Source organism: Centruroides vittatus, unplaced genomic scaffold (genome assembly GCF_030686945.1).
Source record: "Centruroides vittatus isolate TY-2023 unplaced genomic scaffold, ASM3068694v2 contig_1476, whole genome shotgun sequence".
In the NCBI taxonomy this organism is placed as follows: domain Eukaryota; kingdom Metazoa; phylum Arthropoda; class Arachnida; order Scorpiones; family Buthidae; genus Centruroides; species Centruroides vittatus.
In genome coordinates this window covers 106,221-121,958 of record NW_027120915.1, presented here as the reverse complement: position 1 = coordinate 121,958, position 15,738 = coordinate 106,221, and the positions used below count along the sequence as shown (strand labels likewise).

The following is a 15,738-nucleotide window of genomic DNA, read 5'->3' as shown; positions in this document are numbered from 1 at the left end:
ACGTGGGGATGAGTCTATTCCTTAATAATGGAAGTGTTAAGAGAAAACGACGTGCAAGATTTACAGGTGCAGATGCGGATTTTTGCGATTTTGCGGAAAATCGAACATGTTTTTAGACCCATCTAAAAATTCTCCAATTAGTCTGGAAACAGGGGGGAATCTAATTCTTGCATTATGTAAAAACGAGTAAAATTGGCTATAATATTAATCTTCGCTATCGTTACTTTTTGCCCGAGCAACGCCGGGCTTATCTGCTAGTAATAGAATAAAAATATAAATATCTTAAAGCAGAAATTCTTAACCGGGAGGTCTGGAGAAAGTTTTTAGGGGTCCATGGGCTTGGAAAGGTAAAAATCAACTTTAACTTTTTATGTTTAAATATTTTAAACGCATTGTATTGTTAAGAAAGAAGCATATATATATATATTACTATATCATTTGTGTTTATTTTAAAAAAGGGATTTCTATATAACTTCTTTAGTAATTTTATTTTAAGCATTTAAAAACATTATTCCGAGAAGGGTCCTCGACCTTCACCTGACTGGAAAAGGGGTCCATGGAATAAAAAAAAGGTTAAGAACTACTATCTTAAAGTAAAATATTATTACTACTCAGACACCTTATACCTCTGAGAAATTATTAATTTAATATTGCTCAGAGGTATAAGGTGTCTGAGTAGTAGTATTTTAAAACTCTGAGCATTTATTCAAGTATAGTAAAATATTAATTGTAATTTTAGTATAATAAAAAAAAAACAAACAAAATATCAAGGCATAGAAATTTAATATGTATGGATGATAAGAAATAACGAAAAAAAAAATGTTCATTAGAAACAAGCGCTATTCTTTCGTTGCCATCTACAACGTACTTATGAAACTGCATTCAAAATAAAAAAAATACATACTTGCAGCGTCGTAACTAGTCTTTTATGCGCCCGGTGCGAGCTTCTGTAACTACGCCCCAAAACTACGATATAAAACTTGGTCCAGGTCATTTCTACGCCCCCAGGGTCTGCGCCCTGTGCCTGGGCACCGCCCTAGTTACGGCACTGCATACTTGGAAAATTAATAACAAAGAGAATGCTCAATAGTAGCCTATAAATGATCATTTACGTAATTACGTAAAAACTTCGTAATTTCTGGAATTAATATTTTCTGAAATCCAGTAACGCATTTAGAAATATAGCATCCCTAGGCCAACGTTGTGAACTTTCTTCAAACTTAATTCTTTAAATTTGTTCTCAAAATTTTTCATAATTCGGCAAAACTATAATTATGACCTTTCATGTTATTAGACTGTAGATTAGATCTAATAACGAAGATAGAATTTAAAAGATTTTCCTCCATTCTATTTCTTTTTACATCATTTACAATGGAGAATTTTCTTTCAGCCTCTGCATTAAAATGAAGCAATATGATCACAAGCTAAACAGGTCAAGTTTCTAAAAAGAAAATCTCCATTACAGGTTCGAACATGTGGATTCAAGTTCATGTCTTACTTAGAAGGATGGAGTACGTTGTAGTTCTTCTGGTTACCCGATTGTCTCCCGCGTTCTCTCTTTAAAATAGAGAGAGATTCCATTGTAGATCCTTTTATAAAAGATGTATTTTAGTGGACCCCCTAATAATTCAGATATTAGATTGAAGATTATTTTAACCAATGAGAAATGCTATGCTATTTTTAACTCTCTCCGCACTGTGGGCACTAAGAGGGCCTCTTATTGCAAGCCCATTATGGGTTCGGCCAGGCCCACAATGGTGCGGCGAGGAACGGGGCTATGACATATCCAGACGGACTACCTCCCGAAAAATTTCCAGGGATTATTCGACCCGTCTGGATTTGATTCCAGTTGTCCAGAGCGGTAGGCTGCACCTTGACCGCTCGGCCATCCGGCCAAAATGCAATGCTTAATAGTAAAACACTCCGTAAACATCTTAAAAATTGCAGTAATAACTGTATTTCGAACGTTTTCGATTTCGACTGAAAACGTTATTTATTTAAGTAAGGCCGCGTTTCTTTATGCAGCGAGAGTGTAGCGAAATGACGTCACGAGCAATATTGGCCAATTAGAAACCAGTTTCAGTGTGTTTGCTGTAAAGCGCTTCTCGAGCGCTGCATAAAGAAACGCGGAGTGAATAATCATAAATTTAAAATTTGAATATAATATATTGCAAATACAGAATTTCTTATCTATATAAGATTTTCATAAAAATTTAAATACAAAACATTAGAAAAATGGAATTTCTTAATATTGCATATTTAATAGTATTGAAAAAGCAACCAAAAATAATAATATATAATGAAAAAGACTGAAGATTTTAAATAATTTAATCTCTATATTTATTTATGTTTTTAAACCACATCTCACAAATTTCATCATGAATTTATTGTAAAGAAAAACATAAAAAATATATTACGTCATTTATTTTTTATATTTTTTAATATACGTCATTTATACGTCATATATATATTACGTCAAAACATAATATATAACTTCGAACTAATTAAAATATGGCGGATGTGGTTCGGCAAGTTTTTCATTCGATAAAAGGCGCGAGAGATAAATTACGTCCTTGACATAAATTATATATATATAATATATATAATTATAAGAAATTGAAAATTTTAAACATAATTAAAATCGTTTCCTTTTTCTAAATACGATTTACTTTTATAGATTTGGTAATATTTGGGCGAAAATATTTTTTAACATTAAAGAAACGTCCGACAGGGTTCAGATGAGTCATTCCTCGTGTTTTAGACAGAAAATGTGCATGTTGTGTGTTTTCATATAATTAGTTTCGCTATTCGGACATTTTATTGTTGTGTTCATTACTGTATATTTATGTGATAGTTTATTTAATTAATAAAGACGAAAACAGCAAAAAATGGCTGTTGATATGTTAAGTTTGAATGAAATTGATCAAAAATTCCTACGTGACAATATGCTCACGTCCGAAGATTTGGAACTTGGTATGGATATTTTCATTACATTTTTAAATTTAAACACGTGGTATACTAAATAAAACGTTTCACACGAGTAATGGCAGCATTATTACTTATTTTAAAGTTTGGACGTGACTTTATTATGCGTGTTCATTTCAATAAAGAAATATTTATATAGTATGATTTAATATAAGATTTCATCTTTCGCAATTACTTTTCATCTATTCGGAGATGGGTTATTATTACACGCCATCTTTATTTACTTCTGAAAATTAGCAATCTTGGGAAGGTTTATGGTTATGTTCAGTTCATTTATAATTAATAAAAGTGCTTTAATAAAATTAAAATAGCCTATTTACTGTTTTATATTATGTTTTCTACAAACGATTAATTATATTGTTGCTTCAAACACAATTGAGTGTTAAAATTAAGACACTTGGCGAATTTCTCATCTTTTATTCATTTGAACTGAATAAAAGATGAGAAATTCGCCAAGTGTCTTAATTTTAACACTCAATTGTGTTTGAAGCAACAATAGTTATAAGCACTAAAGATTAATTATATGTTTAAAAATTTATTCTTAAAATTAAAGAAAAAGCATACCAAGATTGTGAATATTATACATAATTTAAAAGTACATCAGATGTATAAAGCAGATTATTTTAATATTTATTGACAAATGTTTAAAATCATAACATTTGCACTTTTATAAAAAGCAGCTGCAGTTGTAAACTTTAAAAGAAGCCATTATTTGTAAATGTAGAATTTTAATATAATTGTTTGATATGTAAAATTTATATTTTAATATTAAACATATTTTAAAAAAATAAATTTTGTAGGTTTATAACTATTGATTGAATATTAATATTCCTGGCATTATATGACTACTGCATCATTATATCTATTCACTATTTATTAACACGATAAAATAATGGCATAAACTCATTAAATCTTATTAATATGGAAGTTATGTCTGCAGTTAATATTTATTCTACATTTTTATCATGTTTTTGGTATTTTACTATGATCGACTTTTGATATATCTATTTTCATTTATTATCCTAAAGCAGGGGGTTACCAAACTACGGCCCATGGCCAGATTCGGCCCGCTGCCACACTGTGCCACAAATGAGCTAAAATATAATTATTTATACGGAAATATCATAGATTGTAGATAAACTTACTATGTAGAAAAATTAAAATAAATGTAAGTAAAAAATGTCAAAATTGGTCCAATCTAATTTTTGCATCTGACAATAATATAATTTTTAGGAAAATCAGTGAAATAAAAAATTTGGCAACTTTATCCGACTTTGGATATCACAGCACTTTTTGTGTGAGTATCTACAATGAAGTTTCTAAGAAAAGCGATTACGAGCTTGTTGCAGCCATCGTGTTTGTGTATTGGTAAATAAATTTTTTGGTTGCCTTTAATTTTTGTATATTCAGTGTACTGTATTGAACATGTATTGAACAAAATGGTTATGTGGCCCCCACTTGTCATTCTCAGTTATCTGACCTGTTGTGAAAAAAGTTTGATGACCTCTGTCCTAAAGCCATGGTTATTTAAGCTAGGGTATTTGCACAATTTTTTAGTGGTATCCTAATGAATCAGTATTGCATTAAAGATATTCTTATGATACATATTAATGAAAAATGACATTGAAGATATGCATTATTTTATAAAAAAGATATTCAAATGATATTAAAATGTTGACAAACAGTTAGCATTTTTAAATTATTTTTTGAAATGCTATGGTATCTCCGAGAAGCACTAGTGTACTCTAGCACAGTGGTTCTGAAATTTTGGTGTGGTCCACAAGCACACACCAAATGACCAAGTAATTTTTCCAAAATGCAATTCTATGCCATTTAAGCATTTTTAGAGCATTTTTATGCATAACACTTCTCTCAAGTCAGATTACCAGATAGATAAAATATTTTGGTACACAATCCATCATTATCTAAGGTTATATTTACAAGATAAGTGGATGAGATTCATCTGTGACTGTTTAAGTGGTGTATGTGGAACAATAACTTTGAAAATCACTGTTCTAGCATATCATATTAGTTGAGAATCATTGCTGTAGAGTTTTGCCTTATATCCTTCAATATATGAAGTTTTGGTAAAAGAGAATAAATATTAATATAGAGTAAATCTGTGATTGTTATATTATTTTCTTTACTTTTACAAATTTAATGCTTATAAGTATTATTATTATTAAGAATTTGCAAGTCATTTATTTTAATAAAAGTTTCTACAGAATAATGTTTACTGAGAAAGGTTCAAATTTTGCCGTTTTCATCATAAAAAATTTAGATAAAATATTATAAACAATTCTTAAAGGATGACATATAGGCTGCTTGTTTTTTTTGTAAAAGTCCATTTTTTGTTTTACAAAATTTGCTTTATTGTAATAAATTTGACACTAAAATTATTGAAGTGATATCATTTTTTTTTCTTCTTTCTTTTTAATTGTAAAATATGCAAAAAATTATATTTTTCTTCCAATTCTGACTTATGGATATTGTATAATGTAAAAAATTTTTTAAACAATTAACAATTTTTAAAACAAAAACAATTTTTACAATTAAAAAGTAAGAAGAATAGAAAGTCTGACTCCATCATTTTTATAATTATTTTTGGAAAGTGACATCAATTTAAATGATGATATGCTGTCAAGCAAAAAATTGTTAAATTTTTTAAAATAAAAATTTAATTTTCCTGGTTATTTATCAATAAGGACAGATAAAATATTAAAAAGAAAGTCATAAAATTATTTATCTGTAGCTTTTGTTTGTTTACATTTCATAATAATTTTGTTTTTTAAAAATGATAAAAATTGAGAAATATGAGTTAGAAACAGTATTGATTGTTGGTAGTTGTCATGTGAAGATTGATGAGTAGAAATCCAAGGATTGAAATAGCATGTCATTATAGTTGTTTTGCTTGGACTATTCCAAACATTGTAATGAGCAGTGTCGTAACTAGCCTTTTATGCACCCAGTGCAAGCATCTGTAACTATGACCCAAAACTTAGTCCAGGTCATGTCTGCGCTCCCCCCAAGGTCTACACCCTGTGCCTGGGCATCGCTGGCACCGCCCTAGTTACGGCACTGGTAATGAGATAAATATATGCTAAATATCTGAGTTTTATTAATTGAAAAGCTAATCAAACTTTCTTTAATAATTCTTACATGATTTATGATGAAATTTAAAATTATTATCAAATTTGAAAATTATTCTAAAATTTAAAATCAATTTGTAAAAAAATAATTTTATGTATAATAATCCAACGATGACACCTAATGCTTACCTCTAGTACCAAATTTGTTTGTATTAATTATTTGATTATAGCAATATTATAGCTCGAATATTTAGACGATTGTTGGATTATTATATTAACTCATCGGGCTTTAAGATGTGTATTATAATTTTATGTATTCAGTTAATTTAGAATAATAATATACAGTTTAAAAAAATTTGTTACTTTTATGTTTAATATCATTACTTTTGTCATTAAAATTAATAAAACTTTGTTTCCACTTTTTTGTTTAGTTTAAAAATAAATTTTACACTTTTTTAAAATAATTCTTTTCCAAAATAAAGTATTATCTCACATTAATTTTATGCTTATATGCTTCAGTAAAAATGAAAGATGGCCATATGACTGAGCGGTTAAGGTGACAGCCTACTGCTCTGAGGACACAGGATTGAATCTGGAAGGATTGAAAAACTCCAGGAATTTTTTGGGGTCTTTTTTGGCTATGTTAGGCTCCATATTTCACCACTCAGCTGTCCATTGTGGGTTACAGGATAGAAACAATTTAAAAAATAATATATAGGCTATATATATATAAAAGAAAAATATTTAAGATATTTTTGTATTTATATGCTTTCTGTTTATTTCTACACAAAAGAAACTAATTATTTAAATACTAGGCAAAAATTTACTCTGTACTGTATATTTATTATTATGTAAATATGAGTTGATTATAACAACAAATACAAAATGTCATTTTATTTTCATTTTTCAATATGATTACAAAGAGGAAAATAAATGGCATTTAATCAGACAGATGTTTTTCAAGATTGGTCTAATTTTATGTGATTATTTAACTACATAACATTTATTTTTTTATGTTTAAATATTCTATACAGAAAGTTACATATGTATGTATGAAGCTACATTTTAGCAGGTGTTTTGCAGTTATTAGCGAGGTTGAAGCCGAAGTTTTAAATGCGAAAACGTGTATGTCAGACGTTCAGTGCCGCTTTCTTGTAAGCCTAGAAGTTTGACAGTGGTGTTTGGAAAGTCAGCGAAATCATGCTTGACATTCCAAATGCCATTGTCAAACTTCTAGGCTTACAGGAAAGCGGCGCTGAATGTCTGACGTACACGTTTTCGCGTTTAAAACTTCGGCCTCAACCTCGCTATTGTAAGATTCTAAAAAATTAACATTGAGAATCTAAATACAAAACTAGTAAGAAAATAAGTAAATTTTAGAAATCTTTAAAACAAAATTGCAAATCTACAAATACCATATTTTTATAGAGTTGTAATTTTCTCAAATTTTAGTATTTTTATAATGGTATTTAGACTAATGAAATATTTATTTGTATTTAAGTGAGAAATAAATTTTGAAAAGTTTTATGGAAGCTAAAAAAATTATTACATTTTTTTCCCCTATTTTCAGATTTAGGTAATTTAGATTTTGATTTAAAAAATGAAGATGCTTTATTTAAAGAGAATAAATTTCTGGTAAGTTTTTGTTTCATAAAAGTATTTTTATTCTGTGTTATAAATAATAATTTTTATTTTTTAAATACCAACATATTGATTATCAAAAATAATACCATTTATCACTAATGATACATAATGGAGAGCAAATTTAACGAAATAGAATTAAAACATGAAAAGTATTAAAGTGCTTCTGGGCTTTGACGTTTGTCAACTTTATTGTCATGGAAACTAAATATTGAACTAGAATAAAGATGTAACCATAGTGGTGATCAAATGTTTGACTGTATATTTTTTAAGTTTTAATTTTAATATCAAGTTTAATTTATTTCGATTATTTAAACATGTTGTAACATTTGATTATTGTTGCTTTGTTACAGTTTGATATTTAGTCTTCATGACAGTGACGTTCTTCTGAAAATGTTTCTGAAGATGAGCATGGTAGCTTCAAAATGCTTGGACATTTTTTTAATGTTTTTGTTATATTCTGTTAAATTTTATTTTTATTTAAATATCATTAATATTCTTATATTGATTATCATCATTCAAAATGTTTTCAGGTGATGACATTTACAAATAAAGTTCAAGCTAATAAATCAAACTGTTTTTTAAAATTCTCAGTTTTCATTTTAAAACTACAACTTAAGATTTGTGCATTAATAAGATTTTAATACAATTTGAAATATTTATTACCTTATAAAATATTATAAGAAATTTTATTTTTTATTATAGGAAATTTGTGTTTTTAATATATGAAAGTTAAGATATAGTAGTCATTTTTTATTTCAGTGTTTTAAATATTAATAACATTATTTTCTAGCTTCCAGAAAATTTTGATATAGAATCTCAAATCTATAGTGATATCTGTCCATCTCCATTATCAGTAAGTAACGGATCTTCTGGAATAGATATCAAAGAAGAGCCACCTTCTCCACCAATTATCCAATTACAAGATCAATCCATATGGTCATCTGAGGTAAAGTTTTTAATGCATTTTACCTATCTACAGTAATTTAAAATTATTTTATAAAATTGTAAAATGAAACTCAGACAATCTACAAAAATTCAAGTCTAAAAATTGAATATGGAATGCTATGTTCTTGTTTCCCCTGATGATGAGTTTATGAAATACTTGAGACTAGCCATAAGAATAGTTTATTGCTGGTTTCTTTATCCAATATCACTTCCTAAGCCTTTTAAATTTCCGGTACTCCATACGAAAATTAACCACTAACTAACGTTTTCGATCGCCTCCGCGATCTTCGTCAGGTTTTATCGACGGTTTTGGTTTCTTTAATAAAATACCTTAAATTGCACTAATTATTGTATGAATGTTGATATGTATGAACCAGTATTCATATATTAATCAGTTAGAATGGTACAGATACGAGGGCTATTTTTTAAATAAGGTCCGTTTGTGAATGAAAGTAAGAATAATGCGCAATCACGGCAGTACGCATGCGCTTCTGCTCCGAGCGAGCTTGGCGCGCGTTTTGACGCCATTTGCAGCCATATCATCTGTCTGTATGCTGAGCTGTAGAAGTTTAAAATGTTTAAGAAAATTGAGTCGCCTGCCGACTGTGAGATACGATCTGTTATTCGATTCTTGAGTGCAAGAAACTTGGCAGCAGTGGAAATTCATCGTCAGATTTGCGAAGTTTACGGCGATAATGCTATGAGTGACAGTAAAGTTCGAAAATGGGTAAAAATGTTCAAAAATGGATGAGTTAATGTGCATGATGAGCCACGCCCTGGCTGACCTTCTTTGATTTCTGAAGATTTGATTCGTGATGTGGATAACAAAATTCGAGAGGACCGACGATTCATGATTTCAACGTTATCAATTGAATTTCCACAGATTTCAAGATCAGTTTTGTATACCATTGTTTCGGAGAAACTGAATTATCGAAAATTGTTTTCTCGGTGCATTCCAAGACTGCTTTCTGACAATCACAAAACAAAAAGATTAAACAGTGCTTTATCGTTTTGACACGATACGATTATCCACACAGTCCAGACCTTGCACCCAGTGATTTTCACTTGTTTCGATACTAAAAGGAGTTCCTTGGTGGTCAACATTTCAACGATGAAGAAGAAGTGAAAACTGCAGTCGTGGATTGGACTTCTTGACAGGCAGCAGATTTCTTTGAAGTCGGAATTCAAAAAATTGTTGAGCGGTATGACAAATGTTTAAACAAAATGGAAATTATGTAGAAAAGTAGATAAAAGTATGTAGAATATGGAAAAAAATATATTTTAACGATATTTACAATATTTTTCTTCTTATTAAAAAACGAAACTTATTTAAAAAATAGCCTTCGTACTTTAGGCTTGTAGTTTAACACTTGGCTTGTACTTTAGGCTTAGACATTTAGGCATACTAGGCTTGTACTTTAGGCTTAGACATTTAAAACTGACAGTACATTTGTATTGTCATTGGGTACATACTGAATGATATTGATGAATGCACTCATTTCAACATTGTTCCAGTTTTGTCAATTGTACTTAATATAATTTTTAGTGGAAAAGGTGAGTATTACTTAATGCATAAGGTTACTTTTACAATAAAGATCACTGGTCATCAAATTGAGATGCATTTACTGTTAAAGGTGAATAAAAATTTTATGAGATCATAAGAAACTCTGCAATTAGTTAATAATGTTTTTTTTTGTGTAAAGTGTGTTTATAATCTGAAATACAGTAAAACCTAGCTAATTTGAACCAGGTTTTCCTCAATTAGTTCATATTAGTGAGGTTCTAATTAGTTATTATATTACTGTACTAATAGATAGGATGATTGAACACACTTTTCTACTGTTTAGATATATATGTACAGTACTTGTTAACTTTATTTTAAATATAAAGCTTAAAATTTCTGGATGATTCCTGCAGTATGAGATGCATGGTTTTTGTTTTATTGATAAAAGGGATTGTGATCAAAATAAATACAATCAGTATTTATCTGACACATCCTTTTAATCTGTGTTCTTTCAGGTCCCTTCAGATAGGTGCACACTCTTGCCAATTAATATGTTGAATTGACATGTCAAAATAATGAGCCATATAATTTGTAAAGCTACATTCCCATTTGTGGAAAAGTAATGCAGAAACAAAAATCTGAAATTTCTATTCATGTAGCACAAAAAGGGTCCAGAGAATTGAGTTTAAAAATGTTTTAACTCCTGTTGTTAAAAGCAGAAACAAAGTTGATAGCCAATATAAAATAAGGACAAAATAAAATTGACATTTTATTTTAAAATAATTAACACAACAGTGTAGCAGCATTACAATTACAATTTATTAATGTAATTAAGAAGTACTCACTAGTATTTTCAATGGCTTACAGCCACCATCTTCAGGTGAAAAACAAATTGAATACAATTAATTTTCAAACATTCGGTTATTTGAATGGACTTTTTTTAAAAATTAACCAATGCACGTAGATAGAATACAGAACTAAATTAAATTAAATTTTTTTTAAATTTAAATTTAATTTAATTTTGTTTTTCACTTGAGGATGGTGGCTGTAAGCTGTCAAAGGTACTAGTGAATACTTCTTAATTACACTAATAAATTGTAATTGTAATGCCACTTCACTGTTGTGTTAATTATTTTATATAATTGTTGGCATGAAGTGTCTTTTTGCAATTGTTATGACATTTTATTTTGTAACAACAATCAATTTACAAGGAAATTCAAATATACTGTTGTTTTAGAAACTTTTTAGATATCTTGTCAATATTAAAAGATATACAAGGGGTTAATTAAACCTTTCAAATTTTGAATTCCTTACAAGATTGTCTTCAAAATTTTATATTATTTATTACATTTGGAAGTGGTGTTTCTTTTCAAAATAGGTTAAAATGTTAAAAATACATGTTTATATAAGATGTCACAGGACTTTTGCACCAAGCTATAATAACTTTAGTGTCTTCCATTTTCCTAGCAATCTTAGTCTTAGATCTAATGAGCAAGTGCTGTGATACAATATGTAAATAATATATCAAATTAAGCTTTTCAAGAAAGCATTTTGGATCACAGCAAATTTAAATGTAATTGTATTTAAATTATATAAGATTTATTAATTGGAATTAAAAATTCTGTTTAATGAAAATATTTACTTTCTTATGAATTTTAGGAATTCTGTCCTTCCATTAAAGTTCTTGACTGTGATAAGCAGATGGAGATTGAAGTTCCAGAAACACCTCCAAATACACCTCCAGGAATACAAGAAGTATGTACTTCTCCAGTTCCTTCTACTTGGTCTAATACAAATCCAGTTATTACACTAGTTAAAACAACAGTACCAAATTCTACTACTGTGACTGTTACTCCAACTGTTAGAATTCAACCAAAGAAAACTACTCCAATTAAAGTGGAAAAATTGCCTTGTAAGAAATGTCAATTTTTAACTATGCTCTTTAATTTTGCTAATTTTTTTTATCTTATATAAATAGATTATAAATTCAAATTTTAATGTAATTTTTTTGCTTACAAGAAAGCTACCTGTAACCATATTGATTTGTATGTAATTAGTTAGCCTTAGTATAGCCCATGGATGGCCAACCTGTGGAGTTTTAACAGTGACACATGAAGACTTATTGAAAAATTTAAAAAATAATAATGTTGTCTTCAGGAACTTTGTCAAAATCTGTAAAAACACTACTCATATGCTACTGAATACAACAGCACTGTACGGTGGCACTGCTTGACACCAGTACAATGATGCGGTAACACAGCATGGTTGTGGGATGAGCCCAATGGTTTGAGTTGCCTTGCTTTGGTGCTGTTGTGTCTTGCTATGGTTGTCTATTCTCGAGTGAGAGTGAGTGCGACACTCTGGTTGTCTGGCTCAGTTGATTTTAAACTGCCTAGCAAGACAGTAAGTTTTTCAAAACTGTTTTTAGATTTTGGTGTCGAGCGTTGTGGTTTTAAAAATTTTATTTTTACTATATCCACGAGTAAACCTTCGACATTGAAAAGAAAATATGAAGAGGATATTGCAATTCGTGATTTTAAAACTGTCTGGAAAGAACAATTTTTGTTTAAGCAATCAAAATACTTCCTAGTCTGTTTGTTTTATATGTGGAATTTGTGTAGCAGTGCCAAAAAAATTTAACCTGGACTGACATTTCAAACAACTGCATAGTGATTTCAACAGCAAATATCCTGTCAGATCACACTTACGAACGGAATTTATCAATAAAAAAAGAAATCTTTAGCTGCCAACAATCCTTGTTCCAGAAGAGAAATGATGAAATGGAAACTATGGTGAAGGCTTCTTATGAACTTTCTCTGTTGTTAGCTCGCAAGAAAAAATCCTATTCTGATGGAGAGGAGATAATAAAAAAGAGCCTTTTAATATTTGCCAAAATGTCGGTGATATAAATGTCAAAAATATAGTTGATAAGATAGCTTTGTCTAGAAATACCGTCATGCATTGTATAGATGACATGGGCCAGGATGTTGGCACACAAATTGTCTCTGGACTACAATATTGCAAATACTTTTCATTAACTTTGGATGGAAACTATGACATCACAGACAATGTGCAGTTAAGCATATTTGTGCATTACACTGACGATAGTTTTGATATTGTGGAAGAACTTGATTTGCGTCAACTAGTTTTAACTACAGGTGAGGATATTTTTAAAGAACTTAAAAATGTAATTGAAGTTAACAGAGTGGACAAAATTAGATAGTGTTTGCACAGATGGAGTGCCTTGCATGGTTGGCAGGATAAAAGGTTTTGTTACATTGCTTGAAAATTATTTGGGAAGAAGAGTTTTTAAGAATCATTGTCTTATCCATCAAGAAGCTCTCTGTGTCAAAGACTTAAACCTATCTTCTGTTGTTGATCCTGTAGCACACTGTATCAACAGAATATAAGCACGAGCTCTAAATCGACAATGATTTCATGAGCTTTTTCCGGAAGAAATGGAAGAGGATGGCGAGTTACTCCTTCATTTTAGTGTGCACTGGCTTTCCAAAGGAAGTGCACTTACGAGATTTTGGAATTTGAGGGACTGTGTTCTAAAATATCTGAAAGAAAACAATGAACTGCCCAGTGAGTGCTTGTTACTCAAGAATGAAGATTGGCTATGGGATTTAGCTTTTCTTACTGATATTATGGGACATTTAAATAATTTAAATTTAAGATTACAGTGAAAAGATTGTACTTTTCCTATTCTAGCTGAATAAGGAATCGTTATGGTTCTTATGTGTGTTACTGGTGATGGATCCCATTGCGTAAAATCTGTCATAACAGGAAAAGCAGCCAAATCAAAGATTATTAAAGATGTTCTTGAAAATTAATATTTACTTATATAAGTATGGGTTATACAAGAATTATTTGATTAGTTTCACTATTGTTTTGTACCTAGTCTGCAAATTCTAAATGGAGCATTTAGGTTTTAACCAAGAAGAAGTTGATGTTATTGATGTTAGACATTGATCCACTTGTCCTTCATGTGATCTTTTTAGTAGTAAAGATGAAATAGTTGAATCCTTATTTTTTGTACCAAACGCTATCTTGTTGATCTAACTAATAGACCAAGGGACTATTCTTACATGTAACCTCCTTTGTCAATATAAACAGATTGATGAATGATGTTCTTTGAAGATGAAAGCAGTAAGAACAACAGGAATGAACAAAATTTAATGAAACTGAAAACTTTAGAAGTATCATATTCAATAGGGCTAGCAGATGAAATGAAATTAAAACTACAGTGCTTCAAAATTGATGGAAGAAACTTATAATCAGCAGATAGAGTTTGATCTTGAAGGTTTGGAAGATAACGATTTCAAAGATGCATTTAGGATATCAATTATAAATGAAGTTCATAATTAGTTGGATAAAGATGAAAACATGATGGAAGAAAAGTTAACAGAAAAAGTACAGTACTAATAAGAGATCTACTAAAGATGGCCACCTTTGATTTTGCCACATTTGATATATATTGTAGGAATACCTGATAAAGCTACTCAATGCAACACTCAAACACTTGTGAGAAAAATGAATTTGAACTTTTCCATGTTTCTCATATACAATGTTGTATAGAAAAAGTGTCAGTAGTAGCAAAGCCAAGTGTACCCACTTGGCTTTGGTAAGGTACTTAACTATTATACTGCTTTTACAGGTTTGAATCGTACTTTTTTCAGTGTTGTTTCTAATCTGCATTGAATTAAATTATTGTGCAACATACTTTTAAAATTTTTAACAAAGATAAATTAATATTTTGTAATAATAACATTTCTTTGCTATACAATAAAGAAATTTCAAATTATTTTCCATTTTTGCCACAATTTTTATTTTTACACATTATATTATAGTTCTGTGATAATTAGATATTATCAATGACAGATCATTGTGTGTTTTAGTGTTTTACTCATTTTTTACTAAGTTTTACCTTCCATCTTTACCAATTTTTATTTTATTCACACCAATCTTTTTTTGGTTCTGGTTTTAATAGTATACAAAATTTTAGTTTTTATGTTATACATTTATATAATTTATAGTATCATTTGTTTTTATTTCAAGCTCATCCAGATTTTAAAAATCAATACTGCAGTTTCAAATGTACTCTTTTTTTTTTTTTTCTCATTAAAGTATTGTAAACATCAACCAAAACCGACTGATGAGGGATGTAGCCCAAAAGGCATTTCTGTTGAAAACGATAAAAATGATTCTCCTTTTAAAAAAAAATAGTTTCTTTTGTATGGTAGGTATGTGAAGGTAATATCTAATTATCACAGAATATAAAAACTTCGGAACAAAAGCTACTACAACAGCATTGTTATGTTGAGTACATAGAAAATTTTCTTCTTTTCTAATCTTGACTTATTCGTATAGCAGCATGGGTGAATTGGGAGAGTGGGTTTCTTTGTTAAAATAAAATACATTGAACAATAATCCACTTCAATGCAGATTACAAAATGGGACTAGTTTCTACAGGAGTTGTGAGAGGCACTTCTTGGCAGATCACCTTTGTGTTGTTCTATTGCCTGAGTCTAACAAACCAAATCAATATCAGTAATTAGATTAGCTATA

The 15,738-nt window shown here is 29.5% G+C and overlaps 1 protein-coding gene across 1 annotated transcript in view; it reads left to right on the top strand.

Moving 5' to 3' along the window:
* The first annotated feature begins 2,750 nt into the window (after positions 1 to 2,750).
* LOC136968407 (cyclic AMP-dependent transcription factor ATF-6 alpha-like) overlaps positions 2,751 to 15,738 on the top strand; it is a 32,505-nt gene continuing 19,517 nt past the window's right edge. Inside the window, exons 1-4 of the mRNA XM_067262423.1 lie at positions 2,751 to 2,973; positions 7,645 to 7,709; positions 8,509 to 8,664; positions 11,827 to 12,079. Of these exons, the coding sequence (XP_067118524.1) occupies positions 2,889 to 2,973; positions 7,645 to 7,709; positions 8,509 to 8,664; positions 11,827 to 12,079 (559 nt within the window). The 5' untranslated portion in view covers positions 2,751 to 2,888. The remainder of the gene's footprint in view (positions 2,974 to 7,644; positions 7,710 to 8,508; positions 8,665 to 11,826; positions 12,080 to 15,738) is intronic.